Source organism: Dermacentor variabilis, chromosome 11 (assembly GCF_050947875.1).
Source record: "Dermacentor variabilis isolate Ectoservices chromosome 11, ASM5094787v1, whole genome shotgun sequence".
NCBI lineage: Eukaryota > Metazoa > Arthropoda > Arachnida > Ixodida > Ixodidae > Dermacentor > Dermacentor variabilis.
Genome location: NC_134578.1, coordinates 65,167,884 through 65,183,958, shown reverse-complemented (window position 1 = coordinate 65,183,958; position 16,075 = coordinate 65,167,884). Strand labels below are relative to the sequence as shown.

Here is a 16,075-nt window from a genome sequence, read left to right as displayed (position 1 = left end):
ATATGTTCTGACGTGTTCCCTTTTCTATTACTGCCATCAGTATTGTACATCAGAAAAGTTGAAAACGTTATTTCTCATTTACACACTCCTCAATCTAGTTGGCTTTCAGTTTCTATTGTCACTACAAAAATGCTTAAACAAACGTAATTCGACCTCGTTTTTGGACACATTCCCAACACAAGCAATAAATTTTAATTTGTTCACAAATAAGAACACGCTCAATGCGGCATTCGAAGTTCGTTGTTCTTAGACATTCGTGTTTGACTCGACTCGAAAATTCACTATCGGAAAACGTCTAATATATATATGCTGTACAACGTACTGAAAGAACAAACGAACAAGCAAGATGTACAACGCCGATGAAATAACCAATGGATACTACCACTCGCTATCGCTTATAATCTATGGTGGTGCTCCTTTCCAAATCGTATATTTTGGCGACAATATGCTAGAAGGCTTTACTAAACAAAGGTTGTGCTACCGTGGCTATGTGGATTGTTTTATCAATCCATCGGATGCAGCGATGTTTGCAGCAGGTTGTCGTCACCCCTCAAGAGAAAAGTGCATAACAGCTGTGTCTTACCAGTACTCACCAACAGGGGAGAAACCTGGAGGCTTACGAAAAGGGTTATACTTCAATTGAGGACTAGGCAAAGAGCTATGGAAAGAAGAATGATGGGTGTAACGTTAAGGGGTAAGAAAAGAGCGGGTTGGGTGAGGGAACAAACGCGAGTTAATGACATCTTACTTGAAATCAAGAATATAAAATGTGCATTGTCAAGGCATGTAATAGGGACGGGAAAATAACCGATGGCCATTAAGGGTTACGGACTAGATTCCAAGAGAAGGTAAAGTTAGCAAGGGGCGGCCGAAAATTAGGGGGGGGGATGAGATTAAGAAGTTCGCAGACACAACATGGCCACAATCTGCACATCTCCGGGGTAGTTGGAGAAGCATGGGCGAGGTCTTTGCCCTACTGTGGGCGTAGCCAGGCTGATGATGATGATGATGATGATGATGATGATGACGACGACGATGATGATAAATTCGCGTAGTCCACAAATGATATATTCCGAAGAACAAGATGCAGAGCACGCAAGCTCAAGTAAGTCGGTTTCATCAGGCCATTTTAGTCACCACGTTCGACAGTGCAAATGAAGAGTTCAATTTTATGCTATCGAATTTACGGCAGGCAAGTGGGATCAGCTATCAAGGGGGTTATTAATAGTCAGCGCACACGTCTGTTTCTCACGTCTTTTTTTATTTGCTATTTCTGTTCAAGATGGTAATCCAACCAGCCCAAACGTGCACGATTCTAGATGTAATGAAAATTTAGTTCAGTTAACTAGAACGCCAGCACCTGTGTCAGCACGCCACCTTTTCGCTAAGTCACAAGGAGAAGCAGCATCTTCGACAGGCACTACGTCCTATCAGGCCAAGAAAAGCACCTGGACTACCAGACTGGCGAGCATCCCCGCCTTGTTTCAATAGTTATCACACGTTATAATTCTAGTTTTTCTTTCTGCTTTTAAACATGGCGCAAACACTTTTCTTTTGTGTCCGGTTATAAACAACACATCTTGTTTTATTGCTGTTGCTGGTATGCTCTTTCTAATTTACTTGTTAGTTTTGTGGGGCTTTGTTTGCCTATTCATGTTCACTATCAATAAGGTGTCCCATCAATTATGCAGCAAGATTCAAAGATACACAAATGCTTCGTCACTAAACTGAACCAAGGCAATGTTGTTTCCTGTCACTTGAAGATACTCAGATTGTTCTTTGCATTCTGCCTAATTACATAATTAGTCTTAATTAATTATTCAATTTCTCAAATGATATAACTAGATGAAAATTATCAATAGGAAATTTGTACAGCTACATGAAAAACTCCCGATACAGTTTTCCGTTGTTGAATGTGTGGTACATACCACAGTAATTTTTTTCCGAAGCGCGCGTATAGACTGCACACAGAATGCCTTGAGCGGCCAGTGGCACGGGAATTTTGCGTGTATTCGCAAGCTTCTTTGACGCTCGGAAATAAAATAATAATATTTGGGGTTTTACGTGCCAAAACCACTTTCTGATTATGAGGCACGCCGTAGTGGAGGACTCCGGAAATTTGGACCACCTGGGGTTCTTTAACGTGCACCTAAATCTAAGCACACGGGTGTTTTCGCATTTCGCCCCCGTCGAAATGCGGCCGCCGTGGCCGGGATTCGATCCCGCGACCTCGTGCTCAGCAGCCCAATCGGAAATAAAGTAAACGTTTATGTAGCACCTATTGAGAAACACAAAGCAGTACCGGGAGTGTTTGGTGCTGCACTACAATTTTCTCACTGATACTTTTTATCTAATTCTAATATGTGAGAAGTTCATTGATCGACACTAACTATTTAATTAGCCGGAATACCAAAAATTATCACACTGTGTGTACAGCGCCATGGCAAATAAATTTACCTTGGCGCTGTACAGATACGTGACATTTGCATACTTTTTTTAAATTTTGGTGTATGATGATTGGATAACCCTGTATATTTCATGCACCTCCTATACAGATTGCAATTATTAGGCTAGTCAGGTAATGTACCGCGTTTCTGGTCAATTTTCGTGTCTGTAAGTTCCATGCTATACATTGTACTAATTATGAAACTCTATCAAGCTCGAGGTGGTAGCCGACATTGTACCATTTTATGTATGGCGCGGTTTAAGATGGTGACGAGCAAGAAAAATGTCAAGGAGCAAGGTAGAAATACATCTTACTACTTTGTTTGGGGCCAATTTCACCAATAAAGAAACAAGCTAGAATATTAGTCAATGCTTATTGGTAAGTTTCTTTATAGTTACGTGGTGCAATGACCTTAAGGACCACACTTGAAGTCAAAGTGAATTATGGTAATTGAGGCATGGCTAAGAAACTTGCATTTATTGTGCTTCACTACATGAGAACATTTAACACGCGCGTGATGTTAATATTGAGCGGCCAAAATTTGTCACCCCTGCACTCTCACCCTGGGTCCATGCCGGTAAGGAAAAGGCATGATTGTTTTTTTTTTTTGTCCGCGCTCTGTGATCACAATTTATACGCCTTTGCATAACAACACATGCTTTGTATATCTTTTGTATCAAGAAGATAGTTTGGGGACGCTAGTATTTCCAATTCATTTTACACTCTAATTGAAAAAAATAAGCAGGATTGTTACAGAACAGAACACATTAACCTGTCAAGCTTGCATTTAACTTCACTGATCTAGAACTTTCTCTGCTACCGTGCCAAAAAATCTAAGTGCTGAATGTCGCGCTAGTTCTTTTTTCTTTGGGCTGAAAACCCGAATTCCAGGTATATCATAAAAAAATGTATTGCCAGCCTTCGAGCTCTGTTCACAGAAAACTCTATCGGTATAAAACATCAATAGTACGGCCTTATCCTTTCATAGCTGGTTACACTCCTCTCCAGTGCTTCATTCATACATTTCTATTTGATTTTTACAGGTTGGTGTATTTTTCAACATGACAGACACAATCGCCGAAATAAAGATCACCATCTCTACAGCTCGTTTTGCACGGACCTATTGTGCGTATTTATTATATTCGGATGCTCTAGTCGAAAGCACCTGTTAATAAGCCAAACTTAGACATGCCTTAAGGCTGCATGATCAGTAACACGCTCTTTCCCTCCTATGCAACACGCCAATATGAATTGGTGGAACAGACTTGACTCTGCTGCGTTATGCAACGGTGCATCCTGTTAAGCACAAGAAAATGTGAAATGTTTTTGGCTTGCTCCATTGCCACGATATTGTGCATTTGTGTTTTTTAAGGTATTAAGTCATGAAATGGGGAGTTGCTGCTTCTTGTAACTCTAATACTGACGCGTAAAATTTTCTTTCGTCATCGTGATCAGGCTACTTGATGTCAATTCGAGCGGACCCATGTTTTGCATTCTCTGACACGTGCCTATGCGAGGAAAGTAATGCGTCTAGCAGACACCAGATTCTCTATTACACTTACAGAATGGGCACATCTGGCCGAAATACGCATTCTAGAACCGCAGAAAGCTGGGTCGTGGGAAATCTTCAATATCTTTGCCGATGACTTCGGGTCATCTCGCAAAATATTACGTCTATAGGTGTTAGAAAATTTATACAGCGAAACTGTTCAGTGTAGCTTTGCAGCCGTTTTCATGCGGAAAATGACGGCGTGGCACGACATGGTCAATATCGATTGGCAGTGCAGCACTGTCTGTGTCGGATAATCGAGTTTGCTTAGAAGTACGATTGTACCTCAATATAAGATTAAACATACATCGCGCGTATCTCGTTGGAACAGAACAACTTCACTGCGCTGTTTTCTAACCAATACCGCATTATTTACTATCGCGATTGTGATCATTGGACGCTCAAGCCGCATTTGTGTCGTCGCCTCTGCCGTGAGATTCGCTATAAAGTACGAGGACGATCAAATCATCGCCGCACGCACTATGCTAAATGTGCGAGGGGAAGCATGCTAGCGTGAGCCCGCGCTCGCGGCTCAATTTCGCGCACCCAAGCGTTCTACTCCGGGCGGCCGGGGCGGTCGCGCACGCCTGGCTCGGCCGCTGTATGTCGAAAGCCATCTGCGGCTCACACTGAGTCCGTCTTGCGCTGAGTTTTCACGGCATGGCGTAGTTCGCGTTGATAAGAGCTGCCGCACAAAGTCCAATTCGCTCGATGATGCTGCCGCGTTTCCTCAATGCAGCGCTTTCAAAGCGAGATTCCGTGGCCATCGCGTGAGATGTGTACATATTGGCTCGTGCGCACACGACACCATACTTTTTGATTTTGTTAGTATTCTTATGCTTACGAGTTTTACGCCCGATGATTCTACTATGCTTACTTCGTAGAGCTGTCCACTACTATGCTATCGCGACCGATGCTTCGCCTTTTGGGCAAAACTGCGACTCTTTTTCTCACATCGCGTTGTTGCGGCTCGAAGATGAGAGTTTGCTAGGAGTTCGTACGGTTGCAGCGATGGAAGCTAAGGCATGGGGCCGAGATCGCGCAAGCGTCTTACGTCACCAAGAAAAGTGGGGTTGATTTGGCGTTCTCCCTTCGCATAGCAGACGACCGCTGACGAAAGCGTGGTGCCAGCTAATCATGTAAGCGCAAGCCAATGTTGGGAAAGCGTTATTCTTTCGCGATCTCGCCTCTGGTACTGGGACGCAACCAGCGTTGTAGCAAGTTGTCACATGCCTCCCTTGGGTCTCGTACGCGCGCCGTCGACTGAAGTGCCTGCTGGTACGAACATGGCGACCAGACGCGAACGCTGTTCACTTCTCCCACCACCGTGCCAACGAATATTCAGTACTTTCTGCGGCTAAGCTTCACTCTGAGGCAAGCGCCAATTGCGCGCCCCGGAGGCTCAATGCAACGTAGGAGATCCTCGCGGTAACGTTTCATACCAGAATGAGTGGACAGAAAGAAAAAAAAATAGAAAGTATTTTTACAGTGCAGCTATTATGCGCTAGCTTCTGGCGGTTTGTTTGCGTATGCAAAAGATATGGCAGTTTCTCTATAGCTAAAAGAGCTAAAGCGTTGTGTAATGGCGTATCGTCCAGTATCCGCAAGCTGCGTTATTCGCGAGAAGTGTCAAAACGTATTGTAATAAAAAAAATGTGTAATTAAAGAAATCACCGCCCAAACAGTTCGTGCAGATGGTTAACCAGCGATGCGGAAACGTGCGACACTGATGTTTACTAGTGCGGTAATCCTGACAGTTCAGTAAACGGCAGCTTGGTAGGCTGCCGGATGCTCGGCACGCAGTTGCTGCTTGTGCCCGGCTGCACAAGCCTGTTCTTGTGCCCGTGCAGCAGCATGGGCGCAGCGTAGACAAGCTCGTTCCAGATTCTGCTCGCGGCGTTGCTCATCGAAAGCTGCCTGCTCCTCAGAAATACGTATCGCGTGTAGCCTACCCATTCCGCAACCAGAGAGAAACAGCAATGACGTCACTACAGGCGCAACTAATAGTGTGCCTCTTTCTCTTCTTTATTTTGTTTTAAGCCCTTGCTATTGTGATTGCGCCGGAGGAATTTACGGCCTACAGGTGACCGACTGGTGGACGGGTGAATCGGCTAGCCCTATACAGCTTCTCTGTAAAAACTAAAACCACAATAGATGCTTTTTAGTACGGATGGCGGTTTGACGTCACGGGCTCATAGGCAAATCAGGTTACCTTATCTCAGTTCCCTTCCACCCGTACAATGGCTAGGCCGGGTACGGTCGAGACTACGGAAGAACAGCGCGGCTGCGAAGAACACGTCGTGAACAGAAGTGGGAATATGCACGACGACGGCGGCCCGCACGTAATACGGACAAAGATCCTGCCGCACGCGCCAAACGTGTCCATCGTTAGCTGGATCGCCCCGACCGGCTCCACACCCATCGTAATTGTGGATGATTTCAACATACAGGCGTCTCGGCCAGACGAAAAGTGCTTGGTGGCGTTTCTCTTGGAAAGGTTCGGCAGTCAGTGTTACAAAAACATTAGGGCACATACGACACGTGATCGGGCATGCACAGACCTCATATTTACCAAGAATATTTCCAGTATCGCCACAGAGCCGCTGGCCGCATATAACATTAATCATGACACTATAGTGACCTTTGTGGCAAAAAAGAAAATCCAAAAAAAGCAAGCAAAAGTATAAAAAATGAACAAAACATTCAGTATGCAAATAAATGAAGGCATGAAAATTATGAAAAAATGAATTTTTTTGTGGTATGTATCACTTATTGTCAGTCCCCATATTTATTGTCAACATATTCATCCCCATATACACGTCACCGGTCATCCACCTTCAATGAGTGGAATGAATCTGGATTCTTATTTTTTAAATGTTTACGATAGATACTTGTAAACTGACCAGAATGTCCACGCCATTGTTTCAAGAGGCGACGACGACAGCGTTGGAGTCATCCAGCGCATGGTGGGCTTTAAATTTTTACTATGCACAAAGAACATCTCAAGACCAACCAAACTATTGGTAATCGAAACTTTCACGAGAAAATTGGATTTAAAGCACTGGGCCACCTAGACGCTTGTGAAAGCACACCAGCTTCCGGTACACGTAGCCGACAAAACGCTGCAACCATGCAAAAAATAATAAATAAGGCATTGCGCGCAGTGTAAGCCAGACGGAATAAGTTGAACGAAGTTTGACTAGTTGAAATTGAGATGAAGCGACGGGTACTGCTCTCAACGATAATTCAGGCCCCTGAAATGAGGTGCGAGTACCGAGGCGCGAGGCGAGTTTACAGGCTCGGCGGCAGCGTCAAACACCCTGACATGAAGTGCCAACGCCCTGCTGCTCCTGTGGCCTCAACACAGAAACCTGTAGCGACGCATGCAAGGGCTGCGTGGGGCCACATAGAACTAGCAGCTGTTGCCATAACAAATGGTACGCGATAACGTCGTGGATGTTGACAGCCAAAATCCCAGCACACTCCCACCACTAGAAACCCTCTGCGAAACTTGTGCGCCGACCATAAACATCACGATTTCTTGTTAGGATGCCACGCGGCTAGCAGCAAAGGAGGACCTGCCGCGCTACAAGGAATACTAAAATTAACCAGAAAGTAAAGGTAATGGAGCTAGGACAGCATTACACGTGACCAGTGAAGCTACGAGCACCCAAACAACCGAAATTAGAAAACAAACTAAAAACACACACGGAAAAGCCGAAGTCGATACATCATCACGATCGTGCTGCGAGAATGAAAGGTCAAACAGAGCAAGCCTAATCAAGCGAACAATTGAAGGCAATGAAACCAAAATAAAAGGAGAATGAAGAAAAAGCAAAATCGAAAAGGAAAACAAAGAACTAGGCTCCAGCCGCAAAGTGAAGATATATGACTGAGCCGAGGCTACAGAAAGTAATCCTTTCAAATACGTCTTCAGATGATGGCATGGTACAGTCAATTGCAATACTAGTTGAAGAACAGCGCCGCGTGAATAAATAAAGAAACACACACACGGCAGGCTCAAAATAAACGCCAACTCCATGTACAACAAATACACCCGGAATCGATCAAAATAAAGAAGTCTGGGTGGCCGGAAAACAGAAAGAGACGATGAGCCACAGAGAAACAAGCTCTAGTTAGACCTGCTGCTAACAAAGTTCACAAACAGTGGCAATCACAGCGCCAGCACAAGTCTGAATGCTCAAACAACCTTAGCGAGGAGGCGCAAGCTGCGGAATTTACCAAACCAAGAATCCTTCATTCATCAAGACCGAGTGACCCGAAGAGCGCTCTGGATTATTTACGTTCATCCGACCTACGCCAGGTTAACCCGCCGCATATCTCCTAACCCTTCTCAACCGGAAGCACAGTTTGGAGACAAATGAAAGGCATTCGGTTCCGCGCGAAGAAACAATGACTTTCTTCCGATTAGGTAAACCGCACAAGATTGAAGACACTCGCGTAACCTGTTTCTGTTTCACAACTAGAATGGCTCAGTTAATCTGGTTTATGTCATTGTGTTGTGAATGAAGCAAAGATAAAGCAACGGAGGCGAGAAGAAAACTGCAATGCCAGAAAACGGTGGCACAAGCTACGAGGGCTACCTGGATGCCAGGGCGAGCCTTCGGAAACTGTGGGACGAAAGAAAGATCTCAATGCAACGAATATAATTTCTTTATCATGCTTAGGGTGAAGCTAAATACATTTTAACAGACAAAAGCAAAACAAGACAACTGCAAGGACACAAATTTTCTCTATGCCACTCCCAAGAAAGTAATTCTGACTACCATTGAATTCCTTCTAATGAGCAAACTTTCTAAGGAACAAGTGAACCCAGCACTCAACATTTCCAAGCTGCTGCAACGCCGCACGTTAATTGCCAAACAGATACTTCAGGGCATGCGCAGAAGACAAGAAGGAAGACAGACCTAAAGTTTCTAAATACTGACCTTGAAAGCCACGGAGTCGTTGTATTCGCTCATTAGGACGACGTTCGACGAATCAGATAGAACGCCGTACGCTGATACTTGATCGCCCAAGTAATTATCGGCCTTGCTTCTGAAGTCGCCGTTCGCGCAAAACTGAAATTAAAGATGCATAACAAGCGTTAGTTATACCCATACACATGCGTCCAGATAGAAAAATACCGAATATCAAAGGCAAGTTCTTCAGCTGGTGCATAGTATAGGAAGAGAAAACGAATGCATTCAAACGTCTAAATGCACCTCAAACACCGGCCTGTAAACATGCGATAGAAACTAGGGAGTGTGATCGTAAAATAAAGATATTCTTGAGCTGTATAGAATCTTTCCACACTTTTTTACGAAGCAACACACTAAAAAATACGACATATAAAGAGAGTCCAAGAAAAAGTTGGCCAAGGTTAAAAAATATTTCTCTGCGCTAAAAGGGAACGCGACTGAAGTGAACTTGTCGGCCACTCTAGCTATGCAGCAAAATCACGGTATTTTTCTCAGGCGTCTAATTTTGGATCTTGCTACACTAAGCGCATAGCTTGGTGTGATGATGTGGGTAGTTCCAGTTCCGAAACTGCTCGAGGCACAATGTCTACGCAACAAGCTCAGCTTAGGCTCTACCAGATGGCGCCGCCTATATAGCCTCAGTAAACGTTTGAACCTTCGAAACTTAGGGCCATCTGCCGGCAGCCCCTCGTGGTTTGTGCCAAAGAAAAAGTATATTCAAATATGGCGCGCTTAATGGGTAGGATTAAATCAACACCCGTGTGGGTAGCCAACAAGGGAGCCTGGCGCAAATTACAAAGCCGGTCGCGCCTTTTCCTTTCGCTTTTCTGAACAAGTCGATAACAGCCAGGCAAGCACGATAACTAGGACGGATAATCGTCACGGTGAAAGTTTGCTTATTAGTTTATCATGGAGGGCGAAGTGAGGCAAAGCATGTGCGACCTACTAGCCATAGAGTTTAATACAATTACTAGACGGATGTCCGGCGCATGTGTCTACGGGAGCTGCAAGCAGGGTGGTTCATTCAGCATGGAAATCATGGGTATTGCATGGATTTCCCAAAACTTCGTCCTTTTGGGTTCAAGCGGCTCCCTGACTTTATAACCTCGTTATTTACGACAAAGTACATTGAAAAAAATGGTTAAATGTTACCAACATTGTCTGACAGATGTTTTGACCTCAGGATCCCTACTAAGCACATGAGCGCGACATTCAAATAACTAGGCCATAGGCGCATGTATCGACGAGGGGCCATAGTGCGGCCTTATGAACTTCTGACAGGCAAGCCAGCACGTTGCGACGTTTAGCACGTTTTAATTGGCAACCTTGACAGGTTGAACTGCTGCAAATACTAGCAATTGTTGTCGCAGAATGAGTATTTCGCACTTAGAAAAGTATAGATTTCTCCGAAATTTGGGACGATGAAGTCGGATAAAGCGTAATAAACAGAGCCTCAAGAACTCTCATTGCACAAGCAGGAAGCTCAGACAAATCGTTGTAGTTCCCATCATCCGTATGGGGCGGAACAATCGCAACGCCAGAATTCCCTCCAGTAAATATTGTAGGAAACTTCATGAAAAACTCTTGCTTAGGCTAGTTGGTTTATGTTTGAAGCAGTAAAGGCAAGGCGCAGAAGACCAGGACTCAGGAAGAAGAATATGCCCTGTCGTTTGTGTTCTTCTTCCTGAGTCCTGGTCATCTGCGCCTTGCCTTTACTACTTGAAACTTCATGAGACTAGCTGCTACTGGTACAAACGAGGAGGTACAAATATCGTCTACTTGCGGACGACGAAAGGGATTTTCATATGATTGCACATATAGGTGTTAATTCTGCGACGAATCCAGGCGATGACTTTAACACACATAAATGGGAAATTTTGATCTCTAATGAACACGCAAGTAATGACGTGGTTTCAATTAAACAGCAAGTCATGCTCATAGTAAAGAAGTATGAAGACGTGCGTGTGTACGTCAACAAAAGAAAAACATCAAAAGCATCTACCGAGATGTTATAAACTGAAAGTCACGCAAAATGCCGCAATAACAAAACCTTACTTAAAGTAATGTAACTAGAATAAATTCGAACTGGTTCGAGGAATTTCGAAAATTTTAATCATGCCAGCGCTTACGCTTGCAATTGTACCTTTGTGCTTTAAATAAAAGAATATTCTCAGAATTTGACTAAACAATGTCGGGCCGACTTGCATGGATGGCCCTTGTTAAATCTCCAAATGAGGCTATGGGAGGGCTCCAAGAAACTCCACACAATGGTAGGGCCTTCAGTATAACTTAACCGCGTAATGCCCAAACACAATCACACATGAAACGAAATTGAAACAAGTTCTTAGCAAGTAGTTCAAGAATAATGTGAGCGCAGTTGAATAAAAACATTAAATCCTGTCCTTGTTACTGCTACATTTGAACTGTTTTCCCTCCTACTTGGTCTTAATAACGGTTAACAACATAAACATTTCTCAAGGATATCAAGAACACCGCTATAAAATATGCCTTAAGTTTTCAGGGCTTGTTTTACACATGCAGGACTCACCAGTGTGTTGTCTACGTTAAAAAGTGGCAAGACGTTTTTACTAAAGTTAGTAAACGACTGACGTACATATATCATTCTTTCTCAATGTGCGCATATCTCATGTTTGTGGGGTTGATTCTACACTTAGAATGTCTTGATTGTTTTCTGTGATCTGGATGGATTTCCTGAATTTTGTCTATTAGGCTATGTTTCTTTTTTAAGGTAGTGCATTGCGATTGATCTTATTGTCTTTCGGCTGAACATACGTAAATTCGTTTTTCTGTAAAACCTTGAACCTTAGCAGCATTTTATATGTAAACAGCGACTTTGCTGTGTAACGTAGGTTCCTCAGGCACTCTCCTGCCTCTAGCCATGTCCGCTGAGGAAATTTCTCACTCGCCTTCGATAAACGAATAAAGAAAGACAGACATCTCATTTTCATGGTGTCTGGCCTGTGCAAAGGCATACAGTATTGTTAAAAAATAAAAAAAGAACCGCGGGAATATTTGTTACCTTGGGCAATTAATGGTTAAAATAAGCACCAGACTCACTGCGAAAATTAAGCTTAAGTGACCCTGAAAGACACTTGCCACATCTCGACTTGTCTTCTTCCCATACCGGCACGGGCTGAAAAGACTTTCCCTGAGCGAGGGTGCTCTCTCCACAAGTTCGTACTGCAGTGTGGACAGGTCGAAGGATAGGCCAGTCTGTACCAACGGTCTGATGTAAATGGCTCGGGGCGACAGGATCCTCCAGTGATTTAACTGAAAGCAGTCATAAGCAGACGCGTAGACAACGGTAATGGAGAACGGCACAGAAAATGTTTGCGAAAAAGGCGAACCACATTGTTATCAAGCCTTTCCAGCTATATACTACAAGCACTTAATAAACTCGGGAACTAAGATACGCAGGAATTAAGAAAGGTAACTCTCAAGTGTGGTTGACTAGGCAAAATTGGTACGATATGATCTTGTATAGTTTTTAGCGCCACTCAGGAAATGTGTAAAGGAAGAGAGAAGAAGGAAAGGAACAAAAATGAAAGAATGAGTGCTTATTTCCAGCCGGTTTATTTTGCGACTCTTGCGATGACATTTTCTTCTACGCGCACAGCCAGGACAATCACACAAAAGGCGTTAAAACAGCTCACTGAACGCGTGCTGACTGACCAAGAAAGTGTATTTCCTTGCAGGGTGAAGAGGGTGAACTCACTCATACATCTGCAAATTTCGAATTATCCTCCGGATCAAAACCATTGCGCTGAAGTTGATTCTAAATCCGACCTAGGACAATACATTTGTTAAATGATGGCGCGCAACTCCATATTACAGTGCGCAGCGAGGAAAGCACTGAATCAAATTTTATTCTTGCTATTGTTGTGACTCTGCATGCTAAGGCAAGTTGCCAAGTTCGCCCCCGGATGAAGCCGTGGCCTGCGTTATTTCGGAAGGTGTGGAAATTGTTGCTCGCTCTAATGATGCACTTCTTAAGTACTCTTTTAAGCATGTTGCAAATAAATTGAGTGCGAATTCTCTCTTTGTTCCGCCTGCCGACTTTTATACCGCACGCAATTTTTGTACAAAAGCAACAAGGCTATCTCATTTGTCTTTTTAGTGGCATGGTGTGCCACTAAGCAAGGTAAGAACTCAACCAAAAGAAGCTTTGCTATAGAATTACCCTTAAGAAACTGTTGAAGAGCATTAGAATAAGTCATCATCATATTTCGTTTTGTTCAGGAACTGTTAAACTTGACCTACCAGTAAGGGTGATTGTATCATAAAAATGAAACCTGGCTGAAGTCAACAGCGGTCTTTATACAAGCTAAGCTTGTGTTTGGCAGTTAATTGCTACCATACGCCCATACGATAATTGTACGTATGGTTCCATACGATAATCCGTACCATACGTACCATACGCAGCTGCGGCGTATGGTACGGCCGCCTGGGCCCTATCTTGATAGCGATCTGGGATGGAGACAGAGTCCTCTGAGTGCTGATAGCTTCGTGTGCGCTGTGTTTTTGCACCGTATACTCGCGTTGAAGCGAGAGGCAGTACGATGGTCCATTCTCTCGCTGAAGCTGCCGTGCTTCCCAACGCCAGCGTCCTGGTAGTGTTTTTCCGTGCTCATCGAGTAAAATGTTCATGTTTTCAGGTGCGCACGTGACGCCATGCATCTTGATTTAGTTAGTAAGCGAATAATCTCATGTTTGTACAATTGATAAATGTGCACTCATTATTGCCTATTGCTGCCTACTAATTTGTCATCGCTGGAGATGCTTCGACTTTCGGGCGAAATGGCCACTTTATTTAACGAGTATCGCCACCTCTCTCTTCAACGAGCACCCTCAGAGAGACATTTATAAGGTCTTTCGATGTGTGGATGATTTTTTGTTTTATATTGAGTGTTCCTTAGTTCAGGCGGAGGACCAGGTTGATACCTTGATGTCAAATATGAGATTCTCTTGCAGGCTTGATGTGATACTTGAGCTCCTTCAGGACTGTGCTATCCGGCATTTCGACCTTCTTTTGTTTTGTTCGGTAGGACACACCTGTTGTAGCTACGAAACACTATCACAAAGTCCAGTCCTACCCTAAACTAGGCTTATTCCTAGCTTGTGAAAAGAAGCATCGCTAACCCTTGCTTTAAGAACGCCCTATTGACGAAACCTGCGCTTCAGCAAGCGGAACGAACAAATGAACTCGGTGACTCGGTGGGAAAAACCATCTACGCGAGCCAAACGTCGTGATCGGCACGGACAGCCGGGCTGCGACGCGCCATGAAGGCGGACGCGATCATGGGGCTGACGCCTCGATAGGATCGTCCTCTATCTCACTTGGGAGCACCACGCAGACGCATGGCTCCTCGCCAGCAGCACAGCACACATTGCGGGAGACCCTTTCCCACCTGACGCGGTACGGCACAGCGATCACGTCAGAGGCGTCCGGCATCGGACGCTGCACCTAATAAACGCGCTGCGAGCGCAAAGAGGAGCCGCGTCGCCTAAAGACGAGGGTTCGAGTGAATCACGCTGGAAGTTGGACGGGGAGAGAGCGAGGCGGGCCACCTGTCGGGGCAGCGCCGTACATTGCGAGGAGGGGGTCTTCCGTGTTTGCCGCAAGATGACTCTGCGTGTGCGCCAAGCGCAGAAGAAATGTAGCGGAAACGTACTTCGCTACTCGTTTAACTGCAAATTTATAATTTACATGCTGATAATTACCGAGATACACCGCAGTATAACTTTCTACGGCGCGTTTCTAAGGCAACACCGCAGTCACTAGAGGCGCTTTTGTCCCGTTTAAACCATCAAACTTATGGTTGAGTGGTAGCGTCTCCCTCTCACACTCCAGAGACCATAGTTCGATTCCGACCCAATACATCTTGCAAGTTGTTTTTATTTCCGTATAGCCTTAAGCCATTTTTCGCTCACGGCCAATGCTGCCGACACCGAGGACACCCGCTTTTCTGCGACATGAGCTCCTTAACGCTGTCGCGTTAAAACGGTGGCATTGGAAGGTAAGGAGGCTGCGTTCTCGGCAAAATCTGGATGCTGCGAGTCTGTTCGGCAGCCGCATGGCTATTTAATGGAATCGGCAGAGTCTGTTTAGCTTTCGTGTCGTCGCTAATGTGAACAGTGACAGTCCCACACACAACGCAAACTAATACGCAGACTGAGAGAATGTGTCTCGTGATCTAGCCCCTTTACCTTTTTCAGCATAAGCTTAGCACCTAATCGCCGGCAGCAGTCTTGCGGAGCGCAAACCACGCACTCTAGCGTTCGCCCTAAGACGTGTATGGCCCCTACGTCGCATTTGCTTTTACCAAGTGCGATAAGCAAGCAAGACCGACCTTGAAAGACAACTTTCACCGCTATTTCGACCCGATTGTTCAGTTTCATTATAGCTAGCTCATGCTGTCTATTCAAGCAGACATGATGATATGCAGTTTCCGAAGCCTATGTTTTGTTTCTACTCCACAGTTGTATTTAATTGAGTACAGGAACGAAGAAAAAAATATATCCGTGCTATACAGTGTGGTTAACCTTAAAAGTACATGTTACTGGGCTAATGCGTTACTTAATGTTGTAAAAGGGCGCAAGAAATAACGGTAGGCAACCGTAATCTTTGACTTTGGTGTCTCTTAGTAACACTCGCATCTCGGTGTTGGTGTTGTGTGCATTGGTGTGCGGTAATCAGTGATTTCTATTTATTCTAGGCACGTCAGTAACTCACTTTGAAACTAATCTTATTCTCTGATATAGTATCTATAATGAAACCCATGAATATGGTACTGTAGCAGTTCTATTTTTATTTATTTCTTAATTACGCAGTAACTGAACCAAGTGCCGATGGCAATAAGTCCCATGCCCGTAAAAGTGGGAACTGCCGTTTCTTCGGCCTCAAATACATCACGTTAAGTCTTCTGACAGTCTTTTTTATGCAGCAAGATTGAACTAATGCCGGGAAATGGTTCCCATAACTGAGGAAGCATTCAAAAACATTGATGATTGGAATCTACAGCCATTGAATCGTGCATATTGTCATAATTTCCGCTCTATGATTCCTGCAGAAAGGCT

At 44.4% G+C, this 16,075-nt stretch overlaps 2 protein-coding genes across 3 annotated transcripts in view; both read right to left on the bottom strand.

The window, feature by feature from the left end:
• LOC142564939 (uncharacterized) overlaps positions 1 to 9,069 on the bottom strand; it is an 82,058-nt gene extending 72,989 nt beyond the window's left edge. For both annotated transcript variants that reach the window (XM_075676149.1, XM_075676150.1), the window contains exon 1: positions 8,945 to 9,069. In XM_075676149.1, coding sequence (XP_075532264.1) covers positions 8,945 to 8,977 — 33 coding nt within the window. In that variant the 5' untranslated portion in view covers positions 8,978 to 9,069. The remainder of the gene's footprint in view (positions 1 to 8,944) is intronic.
• Positions 9,070 to 12,100: 3,031 nt separating this feature from the next.
• The window catches only part of LOC142564938 (uncharacterized), a 46,221-nt gene continuing 42,246 nt past the window's right edge, over positions 12,101 to 16,075 (bottom strand). The window contains exon 5 of the mRNA XM_075676148.1: positions 12,101 to 12,268. Coding sequence (XP_075532263.1) covers positions 12,265 to 12,268 — 4 coding nt within the window. The 3' untranslated portion in view covers positions 12,101 to 12,264. The remainder of the gene's footprint in view (positions 12,269 to 16,075) is intronic.